The sequence below is a fragment of the Schistocerca cancellata genome, chromosome 3 (assembly GCF_023864275.1).
Source record: "Schistocerca cancellata isolate TAMUIC-IGC-003103 chromosome 3, iqSchCanc2.1, whole genome shotgun sequence".
Classification (NCBI taxonomy): Eukaryota; Metazoa; Arthropoda; class Insecta; order Orthoptera; family Acrididae; genus Schistocerca; species Schistocerca cancellata.
This window is the reverse complement of record NC_064628.1, coordinates 766,498,698-766,522,954: the sequence shown is the minus strand read 5'-3', so window position 1 is coordinate 766,522,954 and position 24,257 is coordinate 766,498,698. Positions and strand designations below refer to the sequence as shown.

The following is a 24,257-nucleotide window of genomic DNA, read 5'->3' as shown; positions in this document are numbered from 1 at the left end:
TTAACATAAATCAAGAGCAATGTTCAGGCAATGATAAGACATGGAGCTCACATTGTAGTTCCTTTCCATGTAGATTATCTACCTTGATGTTTGTATTCTTGGGCAGCCTACAATCATTTTTTAATTGTGTTTCTTTAATACAAACTAAACCAGGCATATCCTGAAGTAAGTATTCCTTAAAATCTTAATTCCTCTAATAGAGTATTATAACTGACACAAACAAATAACTTCAATAAGCCACAAAGATTCAAACTGGTAATATTTAATCATGATAAGATTTTATGAGCCAATAAATGTGTAAATAAATGAGTCAGTAGACTGTCCCTTTGAAATCCAAAGTTTGACTGGTTAAGTATCTCATTACTACACTGGTGGGAGACAAACATAGAGTTTTATTTCTCACATAGTGTAATCATCCTTCAATCTCCTGAAGACCAATGTGAGAATTCCATTGGAGATAGTTTGCCACCACTCTAGACCATCCACTAGAACACGAATATATGCCCATTACATATGTAATCCTGTTGTAACAAAAGTCAACATATCGTACTCACTTGAAATCCAACTTACATTTAATGTTTTCAGAAGGGACACTTGACTGACTATCCTGTTGCTCACTACGGGATATTCCATCAAATGGGATCACTTCTTTTTCTCTGACCTGTAAAACCATACAGCAGTTAAATGTATCTGTTTGAAGTACTATCAAAATAGTAGCTTAACATGCATAACAATTCTTGTATTAAATTACATTCATAGAATACAAGCTGCTAGAAATAGACACACATTAGGGGACTTCACAAACAAATGTAAAGCTGAGCAATACATAAGCCACAGGTAGGCACTTTTAATAGAAAAATAACCTAATAGTTTAATTTGATATTAAAACAAGACAGCCAATGTTATTTTCCTATTTCAATAACTTAACAGATGAGTGAAAAGTTAAGTTGAAATTACTACATTCTTAACCCGCATCACTAGGAAACTTACATGTTTTATTTTGACAAAACTGTCATCCATTTTGTCTGTATTTTCCATTAATTTAAGTCGATCAGGCATTGGTGCCGCCAGACTCCGCAAAGCCTGGTGATTGTCTTTACTTTCTGAACCAATCTTTTTACCTGCAGTGAGACAGGGTTATAATTATCAATAAATGTTATACACAAATCACTTACAAGGTACAAGATATCACTTGTTTTAATAATTAGATACAAACCAAAGTCAATTTTCAATTAATTTTCAAAACTTTTTTCTTATTTATGTACAACACAATTTGAGGCAATATTAAATTAATTTTATTATTATAAAATTAAGTTTTTACATAGCATTATCTACACCAACAGCCATTGTCCATAAGCCACCATACAGTGTATGGTGGGGAGTGCCTTGTAGCACTGTTAGTCATTTTCTTTACCATTCCACTCACAAATGGAGCAAGGGAAAAGTGATAGTCTATATGCTTCTATACAAGACCTGAGTCTCTTATGTTATCTATGCAGTTATGTGAGATTTATGTTGGTGGCAGCGGGATGTTTCTGTCAGTCACAGTTACACTTTATTTATAGTAACTAAATTTTAATCAACCGTATATCAGTGGTGCACAGCAACCCTTGAATATTCAAATGTAAAGGAGGACAACAGTCAGTCACAGAGTCCGTAATTTTTTGCAGATCTGGATTTCGACTATAACACAGTCATCACTGGTGCTAAACTAAAAACTGAAAGAACCAAAACAGGTACAAAACGCTGTTTCATGAAAATAGCATCTTCCCTCTAGAGACTCCCATATGAATTGACAGAACATTTGCTAATACTTGCTCATTGATCCTGTCCAATGGCAAAAAATTGCTACATTCAGCTTAGATGAATTTACAACCTCAGATACTGTAAATCTAATACATGTGTGTGTGAGCTGCGTTCATACGCGCAATCGCATATGTGTGTGTGTGTGTGTGTGTGTGTGTGTGTGTGTGTGTCATCTATTTTTGACAAAGGCCTTACTTGCTGAAAGCTTTATGTGGAACAGCCTTTTTGTTGTGCCTATCTGCAACTCAGCATCTCCACTATATGGTGATTAGCAACTTTCTTTTTCATAATATTGCTAAAATATTTTAACCTAGATTAGAATGCGAGTTTCAGTTTTGAGATTATATTACATCCAGGACAACACCATTACAACTCTATTCAGTGTGCAGCCTATTTTACTCTGACTACAAATAAACTAAACAGACTATAACAGACGGGAGTAATCAAATTAGTGACCACAAGCAATTGGGCAAAACCAATTGCCATTCATACAAGCAGATAATTATTGGTGGTCATGATAACATAAAATGCTATGCTGCAGTTGCAGAGGAACTGACCTAGGACATGGTTGGAATCACAGGTGGCCTTGTCTATATGGAATAAGAGGTACTGGTGCAATTACTGGAATACGATGTCCTAGGTGAATGCAGATGCTTATGCTGGTGTCTGTGAGAGATACAATTAAAGAAACTGATCTTTTCGAGCTAGGAGTCTAGATTGTCACACACAGGACACAAAGCCTAGGATGGAACAGCTCCCTGTGACTGTCTCCCAGTGCTCTACATCTTTTTCTTGGACTCTAAACTGCAAGGAGCTGCAGTTGAAGTTCATCTCTCTCCTGGACTTGCATATGACATGTTACAGTCATAAAAAGTCTCCTGCTCCTTGTAGAAGGTCATGTGAGATTTGAAGGGTGAGAAAGAAACAGCAAACAGACTTAAATGTTTTTGCAGTATAATGTCATGTTCTGTACTGGAGCTTTTTCCATGTTAATTCCTTGGTGTCTTGTGAGCACCTTGCACGACTGCCTCCACCGCTCCGCCTTCCCTCCCCATTTACTGGCTTGATTCCTTCTTTACTTCTCCCACAGTTTGTATGAAAGACAATAAGTGCACGGTAATTTTTTTTTCCTTGGATAGTCACTTCTGCCTTTACCATGTCCAATTTTGAACTTATCTGTTTTGGTCGACAGACAATAAGGAGGCTTAATATTAACTGCTTTCTTACACACATTCTTACAGCAGTTAAATATGAACACCCTCAAATGGGATGTAATGGAATAATCAGAAGTCTGTCATAAAAATGAAAACCAAGCACAATTAACATCATGACAAGACTCATAGAGGAAGGAAATTCAGATGCAGGCTTTGTTGTAAACCAGAAAATTAAAAATCATTTTAAAGGGATTGAAGAAATCTCAGAGTAACAAGATTTGTTTTAAAAATAAACAAAAGATGCCCGCATGTACATTACTCTAATAATTTTACAGAACAGAAGATTTCTTCAAAGAGTTATCAAAGCTTATATCGACAATATATCCTGCTATAAGTAGTTATTGAAGGGGACAGAATGCAAAAGGAAGTTAAGCTACAGTTGGAAATTTTGGATAAGATACCACTAATGAATACCACTAATGATAATGGTCCTAGGTTTATACAATATTCCTCCAGAAAACAAACAAAAAATTAACTTGTGAAAAGACAGATGGAATTAAAATGGAACTGTCTGTATTTTATCCAATAGTACAGAAATTGCACATATGTGAGTCATAAACTACTTTAGAATTTCTAGTGATAGAAGACCATAGGCTATGAGCACTTGACATTTTAAAGTTGTTTAGGATCAGAGTAAAAACAGGTACAAAGCTAAAATGAAACAAACCTATCAGGCAATAAGACAAAAATGCAGAGTAGATGAATTTACATGAGATAGACACACAGATGAAACAATACTTATTAAAACAGTCTGGGCTACTGTACTGCAGTCAAATCAATTTCTTCGAGAAAGCCAATGTTTCATTCACATCTGTGGATGACATCTTCATTGGACTGTAGCTTCTATGAAAGTCTGATTCACACCCTTGCTTAGTACTCAGTAGCCAGAGAGTGTTACAGCTGCAAACATCATCTCTGCTCCTGCTTGCAGGGCCATGTACAATCCAACATTCTTGCTTGCTGTCAAACATGATAGCGTCATAGAAGCTACAGTCCCATTTCAAGACATCCTTCACAGATAGGAATGAAACATTTAAGTTTTCCACAACAATGATTCAACCATGGCACAAAAGCCAGGAATATTATAATAAGTATCACATTTTTAGTGCTGAAAGATTATATTTTACATATATGGAACATGTAATCATTTAATAAAGCTACTAATGCAAACAGCAAAACATAGCAGACAGAAAGACATAATGAGAAAATAAACTGTCAATGAACAAGGCAACTGTTAAAGTGGACGAGTTGCACACAAATGATAACATAGACATGATAGAATATATTGAACTAGTTGGAAATGTCTCTGAGAAGATGTGAGAACCGATGAAAACTGTCTCTTAGGAACAACTAGAAATTACAAGAGTGTGAGGAAAATAAAGCAGATACTTATGTTAGGTGTATAACAAATTTCATCAACATATTTCCAGTCTTGTTTATGTGGCTATTACCACTCAATACCTCAACTTTGTGAATTATTATCTTTACACCTACAGTTATTTATATCCATCAGTGACTTTTCATAACAATATAAGTACTCTGGACACAAATTGCTCATTTCAGAAGCTATAACACTAACTGTTTGTAACACTTTGTGTAACTTTCATAATAGCCTCAATTCATCGAGAAAAAAAGTCAATAAGTTTCTTCAGGTAAGCCACATTTGCCTGAAGCCAGTCATTAATCATTAGATTCCACAGTTTCCAAACTGTGAGGATGCTGGCTGCTATGTTTTATCTGCTATTCTAAATAGTTTCAGGCATGTTCTATGGGACTAAGAGGAGTTAATTTAACGGGCCAGACAAAATGCTATTGTTTGCCCGAGTGTTCTTGGAACCTAGGATGTGTGTTGCCACCAAATTGAAGACATAGAAGAAAAGGTAGTACTTGGTAATCAAGTATGTTGACATAAACATCCCAATTCATGTTTACAGTAATCTGAAAGACAAGCACTAAGTCATGGTGTAAAAACACCACCAAAACATCACCAGCCCAACCGCTTACTGAGTCAACTGCAGTTTGCGGTACCAGCTATCTGCTTAGATATATGACACAACTGTGTTGTGCCATGCCATGGTAGAGTGAAATATTTAAAATGGATCAGGTTTGCAGAGTGTATGCCAGAGTATGCAGTAGCACTCTCTGATGTGGGATATGTGTGTTTCTAAACTTTTTGCAAGTGATGTTAGTGATTCACTGTACTCCATGAGTGCCGTTTGTGAAAATAATATTGGAAGAGTTTGTGATGGTTTGTTAGTGAGTTATTTTGATGTTTCCAGCAATAGGCAGTTTTTGGACTTTTAATTATTAGTGCAGTGTGTTGATTATGGTTGGAGATATTACTTTACGCTTCATTTTTTGTTAGTTATGATATGACAATAAAGTTCATGAGTAAGTCCCTGCATGCCACAATGGGGGATGACATGTTAACCCTGATTAAATTCCTAAAGTTGCTCGGTTTAATTGCTGAATAAGTGAAGTGTTACATTTGTGGAGAAGGTATGAGATTGACCAAAGTTGCTGTATTTTAGTCCAGGGGCCAGTATATGTATCATTGTCAGCGCGCCAACATGTGGTGCGCTATCTGGATAGGTTACTGGTTTGAGAAGTCTAGGCTGGCCATTTAAGAGACTTTGTTGGTGGCATATTATTTTTTGCTATTGCTAGATTCATGTGCAGATGACTTTGGTTGCTAAGTATATTTCTATGGTCTTATTATTTATTGTAGTATGTACGATATGTGTGTTTGTGCACATAATTGCATGTTTCTTGAGTACTGAAAACTGTAGTTAGCTCAATTTTTTAAAGAATTTGTGTTGTTAGTTGTTGGTAATTATGTTGGACTGTGGTTGCTTGGTCTCACAGAGTCTGTTTTATCTACTTTGGTAACATTAGGTTTCCAACAGTAGTCATATGAGTGAGTTTTGGTTTTATGGTACCACAAACTTCATTTTCACTATAAAGATCAAGCGAAGTGTTACATACAGGATTTCTCACAGTGTGTGTGGCTTTTTGGTACTGCAGAGTTTATTGATACTGTGGATTTCATTAAAACTATAGAGGTCAAGTAAAATTTCTGTTCAAAATTTTGGAGCTATTTGTAGGTTCATGGTACGGTAGACACCATTTGAGCTATACAGGTCAAGGTAAATTTCCGATACCTTGTTTTTTTTTTATTTTATTTTATTTTATTGCTGAGGATTTCGTTTGCTTGATTTTTGCATTAGTAGGCCTATGTGTTTTGGTATGGCTTCATTACTATAATTGTCATATTTTTCATTTCTCCCCACCCAAAACCCCCTATTTTCATAGTTGTCCCATTTAGTTTCATTGTCATTCTGCAATAAAATATTTCTCATCTTCTCAGGTTGGTGCACAAATTCACAGTGTTTTTCCATAAGTTTAATAAACACAGTACATAAACATAACAGAGACTTTAATCATCAATAATATATTCTCCATCACTATTTACAACAGTCTGCCAACACTGGGGCAACTTTTCAGTTGCGCAACTGTAGAAATAATGTGGTTTTGAGGCAAAGAACTCGTCAAGTCATGTTCAGATGGCATTTTCATCTGGAAATGAAGTTCCTGTAACATTGTTCAGTAGAGTGTGGAAAAGTTGAAAATCTGAGGACCCAAGATCTGTTGAATAAGGTAGGTGTGGAATGACTTCCCAACACAACTCCTGAATAGTGTGTTTTGTCAGAATGCAGACAGGCCTTATCATGAGCAGCATCACTTCACAGAGTCTTCCTGGTCATTGTTCTTGGACTGCATCTGCAGGATGTCTCAGTTGTTGACAATAATTGTCAGCAGTGACAGTTACAGCTTGTGGAAGCAACATCGCTGTTCCACCACACGCATGGCATTGTCTTTTGCAGATGCGCACAGGTCTTTATATGGGAAGTTGCTGCTTTGTTTGGGCACAATGGCACAACCATTTCTCCCCCCCCCCCCCCATCCCCCTTATGTTAGCATAATGACGCCATTTCTCATCTCCTGTAACAATACAGAGTAGGAATGGTTGGTGTTGTTCACAAACAACTGATGACCAGCAAGCAGAGAATATGGCCCTCTGCTGATTTTTGTGATTTTGGCTTAGAGCATGCAGTGCCCATACATCCAATTTTTGGCTCCCTCCGTCAGAGGTTCAAGTCCTCCCTCAGGGTGTGTGTATGTGTGTGTGTGTGTGTGTGTGTGTGTGTGTGTGTTGTCCTTAGCATAAGTTAGTCTAAGTTAGATTAAGTAGTGCATAAGCTTAGCGACCAATGACCTAAGCAGTTTGGTACCATAAGGCCTTACCACAAATTTCCAAAATTTTCCAATTTTTGAATCTTCCCCACTGAATGCAAATGTCCCACCATGGCGGAATGATCACAGCTGATCACATCTGCAAGTTCTCGAATACAATGACCCAAATCATTGTAGATTAATGTGTTTAAATGACCTCCTTCACACCCCGAAGGTCTTCGTGTTCGTGGAGAGTCACTAACGTCAAAATGCCCCTTCTTAAATAAGAAAACCATTTCCTTGCCATGCTTCATCCAATGGCATTGTACCCAGACATGGCGCAAATGTTTCTGGCTGCTGTTACCCCTCTACTGAATTCAAACAGAAGAATATGTCAGAAATGTTCCAATTTCTCAACTTTGCACCCCATTTTCTAGTGCCCACAGCCCCACTCACTATCTACAAATCATGAAATGACAGTACATAAACTCTAATAGCAACAGTGAGCTACAAATAAAAAATGACACTCAATAAACAAACCAAAGGCAACCAGCATACCAAACTGCCAAGCAAAAACACTATGAACTTATACAAAGACCTAATATTTGTGCCTGTTCGCACGTGTAATGTGAGACGTCATGTTTGCCAATACAGTATATGCTTGAAATATGGGAGTCCACCATGCTGATGATGACATGGATCAAAGCTGATGAGAGGCATCACAATATTCAGTTTTGCCCTCTGGTCCTCCACAAACCGCAGTTTAAGTGCCTCATTGGACAATCAGTACACTGTACACCTTGCATCCTTGGACAAGAGGCAAAATCCCAATGCATCTGACCACAATGAATGCCAGCAGTCAGCTACAGTCCAGTTTCTGTGTTGTTTGGCCCACTGAAGCCGTGCAGCTTCATATGCTGCAGTGAGCAATGGCATCTTGTTTAAGTAACCACTCCAAATGTCCAACACATGCAATTCTCTTCACAATGTTCATGCCAAAACAGCTTGAAACAGACGTGCATGCACTGAACGCAGCAACTCGTGTCATGTTTGAAACTAAATGTCATTGACAAGGCGTGACACTTATCTTCGGGCCCTGTCACTTAGAACTGTTGTAGGACATCTGTTCTTATGTTTATGCCATGTTACACAGCTGTGAGTGGACCACACTTTTAAATACATTGTGCAGTTAATTTTGATACACCAACAAATTGGGCAACTTCACCTATGGTGTAGTCATGGGCACGTCCAAATATGATAGCTCCTTTTTGCCATTCTATCACATCTGCACATTGATCCATCTTCAATTTCACACTACCAAATGGCACATACACATCTGTGGTGAAGAATCACACAGTACCAGTACTGCACATCAACAGTGCACCATTGTGCTGAAGTGTGCTCTTTTAAGGGGTGACTAAGAGTTTGTTCTTGAGCTTACATCAAAATGAGTCATTTGCAGACTGTGAATGTAATGACAGAACAGAGCAATGATAATCAATTACCATTTTGCCTGGAATTCATACATTCTGAAAAATATTTTCTTTCTATTTCAATAAGATCTAGCTTCCAAAAGCCCATGAAATGAGGCTTTGATTCAATGTATCTCACAAGTAAACCTACCCAAAGGATACACTTAGATATGGATCAGCTTTGAATATGTTGTAGTATAGAGCAAAATGAGTTACACATATTTTTTTATACATACCCATACAACTTTGTTAAGCAAGTCAAAGGCCAGCTTGAAAAAAATGATGTTACAATGGCGCACACAAATTTGTCGAAAAAGTTATTTTTTTCGGAACCCTCTCTGCCCCACTGCTCTGATTTTCATTCCTGACATCCAACTAATAGCAAAACATACAGCATCGTTAATACCAAATTCAATCATACATGATGAGGTCAAACAATGGAAAGTCCAGGATGGAATAATGACAATACTATGAAAAGGACGGTTGCTGCTCACCACATAGTGGAGATGCTGAGTCGCAGATAGCTGCAACAAAAAGACTGTCAAACAAAGCCTTTGGCCAAGAAGGCCTTCATCAGAATTAGACAACACACAAGCAGCTAGAGACTGTCATCATGTGTGTGTGAGTTGTGTTTCTGTGTGTGTGTGTGTGTGTGTGTGTGTGTGTGTGTGTGTGTTCCCATTTTTTACATTTAGTGTAATTATTTTTCCCACATTGTAATTTTTTTCAGTTTTAATTATGTTACGTTTAAAATAGTTTATACACTATTATTTTAAGTTTCTTGTAAATCCCTACAATAATGAGGAAGCGAAGAATTTTTCAGGCCAAAAAATGCTGAATTCACCTTGATTTTGTGCTCAATGCACAATTCCAATTTCATGACAGGAGAGGGATGTGATGTTCACATGCCTAGTGTTGGACACGCACTACATTTTTCTGGGTTCATGTCTTCTCAAAACGCACATACAGCAAAAATGTCAATGAACCCAAAAAATATACTGCATTTACAAAACAAAGTTTGATCAGCCAAAATATAATGTGGACACTATGATCACTACTGAAGAAATTACTTTTGCATCACAGCTAGAAGATTTGATTAAATATGTTACTAATAATGACATATTTGTGGAATGTCAGATTACTTTAGTGTTTGAAGGCCGACCAACCTTACCCAAACACACAGGTAGCGGAATATGAGGGAAATGCTGTGTGCTGGAATGCCTGCTTTGCACCACTTATTGTGATGTTCACATGCCTAGTGTTGGACAAGCACTACATTTTTCTTGGTTCATGACTTCAAAAAACACACATACAGCAAAAATGTCAATGAACCCAAAAAATATACTGCATTTACAAAACAAAGTTTGATCAGCCAAACTATAATGTGGACACTATGATCACTACTGAAGAAATTACTTTTACATCACAGCTACAAGATTTGATTAAATATGTTACCAATAATGACATATTTGTGGAATGTCAGGTTACTTTAGTGTTTGAAGATGCTAGTGCAATTTCAGATCATATTCTAATTGAAGAACATTATGAAGAAATGTTACAAGATGATAAAGGAAAGCAGAATGTGACATAGACATTGAGTATAATCAACAGGCTGTTACATTTTGACACACTGGTAAGAACAAATTTGAAACTGTAAAACATAGATACAGAGAGGTCACAAAAAAAGAAGCTCTGTATAAATGGGAAGCACAAATTGCTGCAGGTGGAACAAGAAATGAAAATTTGTTAGGTATTTCCAAGTATGTGTAAGTTAAATTTCAAATTACAATGGACAAATGAGTACCGATACATGTTCTGGATATAATGAGGTGGGCTTTACAAGAGAGAGATGAATATAATTTACCATATTTGTTCCAGGCTTCCTCAAAATGGATACATAATTTTAAAGTAGAACAAGGAAAATCAATAAATTTGTCACTCAAATGCAATTTGTGAATGAAGAAGAACTGAGGGGAAAAGCTTGTGAAATTGTGGATACTGTGAAACTGAAAATTTTATTGATTGGAGAGGCCAGTATGTATGATTCTGACAAACTAGATTTCAATTTGGAAATGCATGGAGGACAAATATCAAGAATTGAAAATTCTAACAAAATCTCTAAATGCCTTAACATAGTAATACAATACAGCCAATTATACCTGCAAGCGGAAATTTGATATCCCTCTTGCTCATAGTTTTGAAATTAAAAGATGGCAAGTACAGACCAAAACCTAAAAAAAATGTATACAAAGCAGATAATATCTTTGTGTTCACTTCTATATCTCATAAATTGATATCGGAGCTCACAAGGAAATGGTTTGAACATGCTTATATACCTAATGTGAATGAAAAATCTGTCTTATTTTTTGACTCATGGAGAAGGAATAAATACTCAAAGTCTTTGATAAATATGGGCACCAGATAAATATTTTAACAGTTCCTGCCAGAATCACCGGTATGATTCAACCATATTCATTTCGTCATGGAAAAATTTCTTCAAACATTTTTCAGATGTACTTATAGCCTGTAATTACACCATTAAGTTGTATTTAAAAAATAATATTCTAAAAATTCAATCCTTCATTCACAATCAGTTCTCTTCTCACTGATCCATTAACCTTTTCAAATATGTGTAGTACAAGAGTGGTTACAATGAACAAAAGTCATCTAAATGAGAGACACATGCTCACTTTTGCTTTAAAAACTGTGATCCTGTTTGAAACTCCTTTCATGACACTGCAATTGTCTGATATATCTGTCGCAAAAAATTGAAGCGCATTCAGCAGTTTTTTACCTAAACAATTCTGTGCTTTCTCATTGTGTGTGTGTGTGTGTGTGTGTGTGTGTGTGTGTGTGTGTGTGTGTGTGTGTTTGCCTCCTCTGGCTCCTACCCTTGTAACTGCCCTCGGTGTAAAACCTGTCCCATGCACCCTCCCATCACCACTTACTCCAGTCCTATAACCCGGAAGGTGTGCATGATCAAAGGCACAGCCACGTGTGAAAGCACCCACGTGATTTACCAACTGACCTGCCTACACTGTGAAGCCTTCTATGTGGGAATGACCAGCAACAAACTGTCCATTCGCATGAACGGACACAGGCAGACAGTGTTTGTTGGTAATGAGGATCACCCTGTGGACATGCCTTGGCGCACGGCCAGCACATCTCGGCACAGTGTTACACCGTCCGGGTTATCTGGATACTTTCCACTGACACCAATCTATCCGCACTCCGGAGATGGGAACTTGCCCTTCAATATATCCTCTCTTCCCATTACCCACCTGGCCTCAACCTCCGCTAATTTCAAGTTGCCGCCCCTCGTACATCACTTGTCACTCAACATCTTTACCTCTGTACTTCCACCTCGAATGACATCTCTGCCCAAACTCTTTGCCTTTATATATGTCTGCTTGTGTCTGTATATGTACGGATGGATATGTGTGTGTGTGCGAGTGTATACCTGTCCCTTTTTCCCCCCTAAGGTAAGTCTTTCCGCTCCCAGGATTGGAATGACTCCTTACCCTCTCCCTTAAAACCCACATCCTTTCGTCTTTCCCTCCCCTTCCCTCGTTCCTGATGAAGCAACTGTGGGTTGCAAAAGCTTGATATTTGTGTGTGTGCTGGACACACATCAAGTGCACAGATATATCTAGCTTATTCCCAACAAATGTGTCTTTAGAATACCACTTCATCATATATGTCAGAATTTGGCATAACAATGCTATACATTTTGCTATTGGTCAAATATAAAACGAAAAACCAAATGGTGAGGGGGGAGAGGATTTCGGAGAAAATGACTTTTTCAGTAAATCTGGGTGCAATATTTAACATACATTAAAAATCAAAGGACTTTTCTTTGAATGCACAGTGTCTGTTCCTTCAAAAGAACACAAACCATGCAGATCCCACAGCCGTTCCTTCAAAGGAATAGACACCATGCATTCAAATAATTCACATGCCTCGCTGGGCAATGGATGCACTTGCTTCAGTGTGAATGCACAAATACATCTGACCTCCTGTGGGAATATCTAAGTAGCGAATAAGAGTATAATATACAGGGACTGCAGATAGGTAGCGCTCGTCAGTAGTGTGGATCAGCCATGAGGCATACCTAGATAGTCGGGGCAATTGTGATGACGCTGTGTCCCGGATTGCGCAGTGGTCACTGCACCTGCCTAGTAAGCAGGAGATCCCAGGATCGAAACCCGGTCCAGTACACATTTTTACTCATCACCAAGATTAGATGGGTAGAGCATATAACTAATGGGGAGATATTGAATAGGATTGGGGAGAAGAGAAGTTTGTGGCACAACTTGACTAGAAGAAGGGATCGGTTGGTGGGACATGTTCTGAGACATCAACGGATCACCAATTTAGTATTGGAGGGCTACGTGGAGGGTAAAAATCGTAGAGGGAGACCACGAGATGAATACACTAAACAGATTCAGAAGGATGTAGGTTGCAGTAGGTACTGGGAGATGAAGAAGCTTGCACAGGATAGAGTAGCCTGGAGAGCTGCATCAAGCCAGTCTCAGGACTGAAGACCACAACAACAAACAACCACTGATTCTGCTTGATGTCCTGCTGCATATGCTAGCAGTCATCCCCCTCCAATTTACAAAGAACTTTTATTTTAATTTTTTTTTTAAATATGTCACCACAAAAATAAAGATTCTGTAACTTACCAAACGAAAGCATTGGTACGTTGATAGAAACAATAAGAAACACAAATACACACACAAATTTCAAGGTTTCACAACCAACGGTTGCTTCATCAGGAAAGAGGGAAGGAGAGGGAAAGACGAAAGGATGTGGGTTTTAAGGGAGAGGGTAAGGAGTCATTCCAATCCTGGGAGCAGAAAGACTTACCATGGGGGGGAAGGAGGGAGAGGGGAGGGGGGGATGGGGGGATGGGGGGGGGGGGGGGAAGGGACAGGTATACACACGCACACACACACACACACACACACACACACACACACACACATATCCATCCGCACATAACAGACATATCTAAAGGCAAAGAGTTTGGGTAGAGAGATGTCAGTCAAGGCAGAAGTACATAACTGCGGATGGATATGTGTGTGTGTGTGTGTGTGTGTGTGTGTGTGTGTGTGTGTGTGCGAGTGTATACCTGGTCCTTTTTCCCCCCAAGGTAAGTCTTTCCGCTCCCGGGATTGGAATGACTCCTTACCCTCTCCCTTAAAACCCGCATCCTTTCGTCTTTCCCTCTCCTTTCCTCTTTCCTGATGAAGCAACCGTGGGTTGCGAAAGCTTAAAATTTGTGTGTGTGTTTGTGTTTCTTATTTTTCTATCAACGTACCAACACTTTCGTTTGGTAAGTTACAGAATCTTTGTTTTTAGATATATTTTTCCCATATATATATATATATATATATATATATATATATATATATACCTAAAAACAAAGATGACGTGACTTACCAAATGAAAGTGCTGGCAGGTCGACAGACACACAAACTAACACAAACATACACACAAAATTCAAGCTTTCGCAACAAACTGTTGCCTCATCAGGAAAGAGGGAAGGAGAGGGAAAGACGAAAGGATGTGGGTTTTAAGGGAGAGGGTAAGGAGTCATCCCAGTCCCGGGAGCGGAAAGACTTACCTTAGGGGGAAAAAAGGAAAGGTATACACTCGCACACACACACATATCCATCCACACATATACAGACACAAGCAGACATATTTAAAGACAAAGAGTTTGGGCAGAGATGTCAGTCGAGGCAGAAGTGCAGAGGCAAAGATGTTGTTGAATGACAGGTGAGGTATGATTGGCGGCAACTTGAAATTAGCGGAGATTGAGGCCTGGTGGATAACAGGAAGAGAGGATATATTGAAGAGCAAGTTCCCATCTCCGGAGTTCGGATAGGTTGGTGTTAGTAGGAAGTATCCAGATAACCCGGACGGTGTAACACTGCGCCAAGATGTGCTGGTCGTGCACCAAGGCATGTTTAGCCACAGGGTGATCCTCATTACCAACAAACACTGTCTGCCTGTGTCCATTCATGTGAATGGACAGTTTGTTGCTGGTCATTCCCACATAGAACGCATCACAGTGTAGGCAGGTCAGTTGGTAGATCACGTGGGTGCTTTCACACGTGGCTCTGCCTTTGATTGTGTACACCTTCCGGGTTACAGGACTGGAGTAAGTGGTGGTGGGAGGGTGCATGGGACAGGTTTTACACCGGGGGCGGTTACAAGGGTAGGAGCCAGAGGGTAGGGAAGGTGGTTTGGGGATTTCATAGGGATGAACTAAGAGGTTACTCCACCAAGAGTGTCTTTCCGCCGTCCACCTAACCTTCGTAACCTCTTAGTTCATCCCTATGAAATCCCCAAACCACCTTCCCTACCCTCTGGCTCCTACCCTTGTAACCGCCCCCGGTGTAAAACCTGTCCCATGCACCCTCCCACCACCACCTACTCCAGTCCTGTAACACGGAAGGTGTACACAATCAAAGGCTGAGCCACGTGTGAAAGCACCCACGTGATCTACCAACTGACCTGCCTACACTGTGATGCATTCTATGTGGGAATGACCAGCAACAAACTGTCCATTCACACGAATAGACACAGGCAGACAGTGTTTGTTGGTAATGAGGATCACCCTGTGGCTAAACAAGCCTTGGTGCACGACCAGCACATCTTGGCGCAGTGTTACACCGTCCGGGTTATCTGGATACTTCCTACTAACACCAACCTATCCGAACTCCGGAGATGGGAACTTGCTCTTCAATATATCCTCTCTTCCCGTTATCCACCAGGCCTCAATCTCCGCTAATTTCAAGTTGCCGCCACTCATACCTCACCTGTCATTCAACAACATCTTTGCCTCTGCACTTCTGCCTCGACTGACATCTCTGCCCAAACTCTTTGTCTTTAAATATGTCTGCTTGTGTCTGTATATGTGTGGATGGATATGTGTGTGTGTGCGCGAGTGTATACCCGTCCTTTTTTCCCCCTAAGGTAAGTCTTTCCGCTCCCGGGACTGGGATGACTCCTTACCCTCTCCCTTAAAACCCACATCCTTTCGTCTTTCCCTCTCCTTCCCTCTTTCCTGATGAGGCAACAGTTTGTTGCGAAAGCTTGAATTTTGTGTGTATGTTTGTGTTCGTTTGTGTGTCTGTCGACCTGCCAGCACTTTCATTTGGTAAGTCACATCATCTTTGTTTTTAGGTATATTTTTCCTTCGTGGAATGTTTCCTTCTATTATAACTATATATATATATATATATATATATAAAATAGAGTGAAACATTCCACGTGGGAAAAATATATTTAAAAAGAAAGATGATGAGACTTACCCAACAAAAGCGCTGGCAGGTCGATAGACACACAAATAAACACAAACATACACACAAAACTCTAGCTTTCGCAACCAACGGTTGCCTCGTCAGGAAAGAGGGAAGGAGAAGGAAAGACAAAAGGATATGGGTTTTAAGGGAGAGGGTAAGGAGTCATTCCAATCCCGGGAGCGGAAAGACTTACCCTAGGGGGAAAAAAGGACAGGTATACACTCGCACACACACACATATCCATCCATACATACAAGACACAAGCAGACATTTGTAAAGGCAAAGAGTTTGAGCAGAGATGTCAGTCGGGACGGAAGTATAGAGGCAAAGATGATGTTGAAAGACAGGTGAGGTATGAGCGGCGGCAGATTGAAATTAGGAATTAGCGGAGATTGAGGCCTGGCGGATAGCGAGAAGAGAGGATATGCTGAAGGGCAAGTTCCCATCACCCTGTGGCTAAACATGCCTTGGTGCACGGCCAGCACATCTTGGCACAGTGTTACACCGTCAGGGTTATCTGGATACTTCCCACTAACACCAACCTGTCAGAACTCCGGAGATGGGAACTTGCCCTTCAGCATATCCTCTCTTCTCGCTATCCGCCAGGCCTCAATCTCCGCTAATTCCTAATTTCAATCTGCCGCCGCTCATACCTCACCTGTCTTTCAACATCATCTTTGCCTCTATACTTCCGTCCCGACTGACATCTCTGCTCAAACTCTTTGCCTTTACAAATGTCTGCTTGTGTCTTGTATGTATGGATGGATATGTGTGTGTGTGCGAGTGTATACCTGTCCTTTTTTCCCCCTAGGGTAAGTCTTTCCGCTCCCGGGATTGGAATGACTCCTTACCCTCTCCCTTAAAACCCATATCCTTTTGTCTTTCCTTCTCCTTCCCTCTTTCCTGACGAGGCAACCGTTGGTTGCGAAAGCTAGAGTTTTGTGTGTATGTTTGTGTTTATTTGTGTGTCTATCGACCTGCCAGCGCTTTTGTTGGGTAAGTCTCATCATCTTTCTTTTTAAATATATATATATATATATAAAAATAGAGGGAAACATTCCACGTGGGAAAAATATATCTAAAAAGAAAGATGATGAGACTTACCAAACAAAAGCGCTGGCAGGTCGATAGACACACAAACAAACACAAACAGAAAGAAGGAAGGAGAGGGAAAGACAAAAGGATTTGGGTTTTAAGGGAGAGGGTAAGGAGTCATTCCAATCCCGGGAGCGGAAAGACTTACCTTAGGGGGAAAAAAGGACAGGTATACACTCGCACACACACACATATCCATCCGCATATACACAGACACAAGCAGACATTTGCTTGTGTCTGTGTATATGCGGATGGATATGTGTGTGTGTGTGTGAGTGTATACCTGTCCTTTTTTCCCCCTAAGGTAAGTCTTTCCGCTCCCGGGATTGGAATGACTCCTTACCCTCTCCCTTAAAACCCAAATCCTTTTGTCTTTCCCTCTCCTTCCTTCTTTCGTGACGAGGCAACCGTTGGTTGCGAAAGCTAGAATTTTGTGTGTATGTTTGTGTTTGTTTGTGTGTCTATCGACCTGCCAGCGCTTTTGTTTGGTAAGTCTCATCATCTTTCTTTATATATATATATATATATATATATATATATATATATATATATATATATTTTTTTTTTATTTTTTTTGTGTATGTTTCAGCCCCTTAATGGCTGTAAGGACACACATAAAAAATCTCTCTCTCTTATTTTGCTTTACACTACAACATATTCAAAGCTGATCAAACCTGAAGTGTAGGTTTTCTTGTTGGTATACTGAAAGATGCATATGAATACAGCAGCTTCAATTAAACTTCATCAGGATAAAGGGAACTTGCAAAATCAAACAGAAGTCAGATGCCACAAAGAGATTTCATGTTATCAATTCTTTTCATTAGTACTAGAGGAAGTTTTCAGACCCACAAACTGGGAATGTAAAGACTGAGTGAAATATTAATGGAATGTATTTGAAAACACACACACACAAATATAAACAAGTAGGCACTATGAGACTTAACATCCGAGGTCGCCAGTCCCCTAGACTTAGAACTACTTAAACCTAACTAACCTAAGGGCATCACACACATCCATGCCCGAGGCAGGATTCGAACCTGCAACCGTAGCAGCCGCGTGGTTCCGGACTGAAGCGCCTAGAACCGCTCGGCCACAGCGGCCAGCAAACACAAGTACCACAGCTAAACCATGCTGAGTGAACATTTCTATTCAATGAATGGTCTCGTTTATTTCTAAATTTTTTACACTCTAATAAGACGCAAAAGATGTCAATAATCAAAATACTGAAATGATAATTTTACAAATTAGGAAGGAACTACAAAACCAGATGATGAGTCTGTGTATGTGGGGCAAGACAACAGCTGGGTGGGCAAATAAGAAATAAATGGAAAAGTAAAAATAGTCTACATAGCTTTTGGTAAACTATTGACAGTTTTCAAAATAAAGGTTTCAATGTACAAACAGAAAGGGACTGTTTCGTGTATTATCACTTTGCACTTATGGTCAGGAGACAAGAACATTTAACGTAAAAACAATTTTTAAAAATTTATCAGTGAACAGGTTGGAGTGAAAGACAACTGTGACGGCAGTGAAGGAAAATGAAGTTGAGATGAAAACATGTAATCAGACAAATGGTGGAAGGTAGACAATGTAAGCTCTTTACCGAATTCCAAGAAATAAGAAAAGATGAAGACAGCAACCTAATGGAAGATGGGCAGATGACATTAGAAAATGTGCAGGAGCAGCATGAGTGCATATTGCTGAAGATCTTAATACATGGAAAATGAGAGAAGGACTTTATCCAAAAATTGATGTAAACTGGCTATTGATTACAATGAAGAGGCATACACCTGCTAGAACAGATGTAAATGATGCTTTCTGCTGCCTTTTTGTGTTGCAGAGATTTTGAAAACTTGTTTTCAGAGGTGAGAAAATGATGACTTCAACCGTATGCCCTCAGGTGCTGAAGACAAAAACCTTAAGGCTCCAAATTCTCTTTTCAACTAAGCAGAGTAAGTCACAAAGGGATCAAACAATTTGTGATTGTTATGTATAGATATTAACCATATTTCCCAATTGTCTTCTACAGTCAAAGCTAGACAAAGTGAGGTCAGTGAAATGATGCGACAATGGAGTCGATTTGGTTGGCAGTAGTTCATATCACCATCACAGTCATGTGTGACAGACAGTATTTTCCTGCCAGGCTACATCAGACAGACACAGGTAACACCCTTCACCCTCTGGCATTCCAGGGCCATTTGGATTTTTACACTGAGACTTGCGGACACTGTTGAAAGAAGCAGATTTGTGGGAATTCACACTTCTTGCAACCTTGAAACAGTAACTATAAGTAATGGAATACTTCAGACATATGCAGCTAGTACGGTATTATTGTATCATTACATGGCCTCATTGGCTGTAAGCAAATGACAGCATGGCAGACACCTATTGTCTAAGTTTGAAGCTGATTCATCACTGGGCAGAGCCAACAATGCTAAGGTGATCATAGGCCGTATAGGCTACTGTAAAAATCTGAATTTAATTTGTTTGGACTATTTCGGAAAACATCATCAGTAATTCTCCTGTCCAACTGACAGTACAAACAAAACATAAAAAAATTGTTATTTGCAAAGTATGCATGGTACACATACCAACAAAAGTTTTGCATCACCCCTTTATTTCAAAATTCATGGCACAGGAAAAAAAAATTGTCTCCGAGACATGCATATAAATTCATCTGCAATGTGTTCAGATCACCAAAAAAATGAACATTCCTGTAATGACAAAACCATCTGTTACCCATGGTCCATCCCCCCCCCCCCCTCCACAGCAGGTGCTGGAATGTCCCCTTGCTCAGAAGCAGACTTGAATCTATCATGGCATTCCGATGAGATCATAAAGGCAGCCCAGGTCCAAATTGTTCCATTCTACAACGGCCATTCTCTGTAGGACACACAGAGCACATGATCACTGTTAGTGTCCACAAATAGCTTGATTCAATCGATCCTACACACATTTGAGTGTGTTCATGTCCAGGCAACAGGCAGGCCACTACATTCCGGTCTCCCTAGCATGCTGAAGGAATGTGTTTATGAGAATGCCACGACAAGAATGTGAGTTATCAGCCATCAATATGAAATTGTCACCAAAATGTTGGTGGTACAGTCCCACTACTGGCTGCAGTATATTGACCCTGTACCGTAGAGCAACGAGATTGCCCTCAATGGCCACGAGAGGTGTATGTTGGCTCAAACATCCCACGACAGGATTTCACCAGCACTTTGTCGTCCAAGTGGGGTAGTGTTGAAGGCGTTCAATATCACTGTGTTGTCTCCAAATAAATTGTCTGTGATTATCAGGATACAAACAGATCTGAGTTTCACCTGAAAACACACCCAATGCCAACCCTGGGACGTCCATTCTGCACGACTCCTTGCTCGTCTGTAATTAAGTCCATGGTTTTGTAGTGTATGACATACTGCTTGCCTTAGTCACCTGGAAATGAGATTCACATCATGCAATGATCTTCTGACAGTTTGATGCAGTACATGACATCATGTACCCTCTTCGCACCCTGAATTCAGTTCTGCAGCACTCAGTCCACGGTGCTTTGGCTCAAAAGTTGAATATCTCCATCACCCTGTGCACTGGTTGAACCTGGATGGGCTGTGTATTGTAATTTCGCAACACTATCCATCAACTGGAATTGACTACATCTTCTTGACTTTGGTGCACACATTGAGTAACTTCCCTGGCTGACAAGGCTTCTGTGCACAATGTGATGATGTGGTCTCGCTTATTCATTGTGAATGTCCTTCATCTGATGACAGATGTTCACTTCATTGTTTCGCAGATGTCTAATGGTTCCCTACTGGTGCTTTACTTTCAATTTAAATACTGCAATCCATTTCAGTGTAGCATTCTACCCTTATGTAGGGCTCATGGTGACTGCATATGTTTACAAACAGTATCAGGGCTGACCTTCCGATTGGTACATGGACAGTCACAACAGCAACACACTTGCGCGGGATATAGGTGTGATGTAACACTTTTGTTGATGTGTGTACATTTCGTATATGTGGTGTGTATGTCAGTTCCTTTTTTTTTTTTCTTGCACATTATAGGCTGAGACCACACAGACAAAAGCTTCAAGAGAGGCCAGAGTCAGACAACAATATAACATCACCTTCAGTGACTGTATATTCAGCTCAATTTGACATGAAGGATGTGACGAGCATTTGTCTGACATGGTCTACAGGAAAATACTGGTTTGTCACATATAACTGATGTGGCACTCTCAGTGGTTAGAAGATGGTCCTCGGGAGACTCACTCTCAATATGAGTGCCACGGATGTCAACAAGTTAAATTATGACAAGAAGATAAATTTTGGAAACTTATGCCCTACCACAATATCAAAGGTACAGTTTTACATGCAACGTGTGTTCTGCTATGCATACTGACGTCCAGTTGGTTAAATTATCATTGTAAAATATGATGTATCAACAAGTAAACTACTACTACCATAGTTCTCTTTGTTTGGCTGTGTATGTTTGCCAGTGTCTCATTTGATCCATGGGGGCATGGAGAGGGGAACAATGTCAGATTCTGAAGAGTACATTTTAATCAGTCAATAACTGTTCCAGTGAACTCCAGATTTTGGGAACATGTGCAATAATTTTTCAGGCAATTGTGTGTGAAGTTAGATATAAATAATATTTTATTTTCAACAGTTAAAAAAGTATATTCAAGTACCAATGTTTAACTATCAAGATTATCAATTCGTCGCAAACTCACCTAATAGGTACTCCATAACTCCTCCACTAGGGTCTACACTTAAAGCAACACTTTCTCCTGACCTAAGTGCACTACGTTCTTTTACTGTGGTTTCGTTATCTGTCAAAGCACTGTTTCTCACAAGAAGATCGTTGTCTTCCAAAATAGACTTCACCATTGCGTTACGAAGTTTAACACTTTGAGTCAATACTTTCAGGAGGAGTGCATCGTTTGTGCAATTCCTTGCAGATTGCGGTGCACCATCAGATTTACAACGCGCTTTAAGATTCGTGGAGGAATGATATTGCTGACAGTGTGTGTCTTTGTTATGCTTCTCATTGCGGTCGTCACTTCGTAATATATGTTTTCGACCAGCCAGAGACGAATTACTATTAGCGTTTACTGTTTGAAATTTGATTTGTTTCCGCGTCTCGTTACCCGGACACTGCGCCTGTTTGTGGCTGAAATTCCTGGACAGGGGGTCATCATTATGCAATACGAAACACACATGTAAATCACCAACTTTACTGACAGAATTCAGAATTGGCACATAAACTTGATAAGGGTTTTCATATATTATCTTTTTTAAATTACTAATTTTCGCTGTCCCAATTAACTCATTCAAACCTCGCTGGACAACAAACAGTTCCAAATGGTCACTATCTTCCAAGTATGTTTCGAATAAGTTAATTGGTGCTTTTATTTCGTAAATAAACGACTGGGATGTCTGGTGTCCACCTCTGTTCCTCACGTCACTGGGCCTGCAAATTGTAGGTGACAATTAATTACAATTTTTCAAAAATACTAGAGGAGTCGATAAGTACTATCACGAAACGTGTTATCTTACTTAAATACAGGTACTGTGCTGTCTCCCCACCAGCGTGCTAACACAGCAATATCACCGGGCGGCTTCTTTCTCCATAGAATGTGATCAACTTTTAATGTCAAGTAACTAAACACTTCGCCTTCTACTAACGGAGGTAAAGAACCGTACGTTGAATTTTTCACAGGAAATGCGACATTCATTTCATACAAAACATGTCTATTTGCGATCCACCTTCACTGAGTGTGGCACCAAACGGAAACAAAACAATGAATTTGTAAACACTACTGACAATTACAGCTCCTCCAAACATCTTACAATAAACTTTCGCAGGTACACTATTCCAATGGTCGAAAGATATTTCAGTCAAAGATTTGCTAGATGAACTTTCCGCTATTCGAGGATTTCTAAGACAAAAAAGTTTCCAAAATCGATGTTTTTTATTTTTAAAAAGAAGTTAAAACATTCGCTTTATTATTTGTTTCTTTTGACAAAATACCTCATTACACAATTTATCAAATATAGTTCATTATCTTAGTTTTTGCCCATGTACTCCAGCTGAAATTTTTCAGCTGAGAGTATTGGGTACATTATACAATTTTATAGACGGACAGATGTGACATCCCTGTTCTTACTGCGTTTATCTTCTTACATTACTTCAAGGCTTAACCCAACATATACACAAAAAATTTACAGTCTAGGAGTGTAGGAATATACATTACAGTCACTTAAAAGGTTATTATATGTAGTAGTAGTAGTTCTAGTAGCTTTATTCATCCGTAGATATCTTTTTACAAGGATATAGGACATGTCAAAGTATTTACAAGTTTAGACCAATTTAAAATAAGCTAATTCGTATACACATATATTTACAGACTTCTAGTTAGACACAATCATTAAATTTACTCCTGGTATGCAATACTTTTTTTTTACAAACAACTTATTAAATGACGTAATGCCACACCGTTCACTCATATCTCACTATCAGTCACAGCACACACTATACACAAACTGTTTCATAACACTTCACTCACTACACACACAAACACACACTGGTGATCTCTGGGCCATTTTCTGTACCGCGACTTCCCATTCACTATCCTGAAAAACTGAGTCAGCATCCCTGCATAATGAGTGAGATGCTGAGCTTAGAAAGAGGAAGAGCTGTTAGTATTGTGCTATGCATAGCTTGGGGGTAAATATTTCTAGAACGAAAAATAGAAGGAAAAAACATAAAGTGAAGGTGTTATGTGAAATGTTGGATGTTTTATAATCATTATTATTGTTATTTATTTGTATAACTTTTTTTATCAAACCCCTACTCTGTTTTCTCCAAGTAATCCATCAGTGTATAAAATGTATTGCATAACAGGTCCTTTTTACCTGCCTTTTTAAATAAGTGTATTTTTGCAATTTCTTTACTTTATTTTGGTAATTTAGTGTACAGTTTTATTCCTTGGTAGAAAATGCTGTTTTTAGTTTTATGTTTATTTTTTCTTGGTAAATGTAAGTTGAGTCTATCTCTTGTTGCATGGTCATGGACAGAGCTGTTTGTGCAGTAATTACCAATGTTATTTTTTATGT

At 39.3% G+C, this 24,257-nt stretch overlaps 1 protein-coding gene across 1 annotated transcript in view; it reads right to left on the bottom strand.

The window, feature by feature from the left end:
* The window catches only part of LOC126175800 (C2 domain-containing protein 3-like), a 75,717-nt gene extending 52,739 nt beyond the window's left edge, over nucleotides 1-22,978 (bottom strand). Inside the window, exons 1-4 of the mRNA XM_049922784.1 lie at nucleotides 22,698-22,978; nucleotides 21,872-22,611; nucleotides 991-1,121; nucleotides 571-661 (exon numbers count right to left, since the gene is read on the bottom strand). Coding sequence (XP_049778741.1) covers nucleotides 571-661; nucleotides 991-1,121; nucleotides 21,872-22,611; nucleotides 22,698-22,876 — 1,141 coding nt within the window. The 5' untranslated portion in view covers nucleotides 22,877-22,978. The remainder of the gene's footprint in view (nucleotides 1-570; nucleotides 662-990; nucleotides 1,122-21,871; nucleotides 22,612-22,697) is intronic.
* Between the last annotated feature and the right edge of the window lie 1,279 nt (nucleotides 22,979-24,257).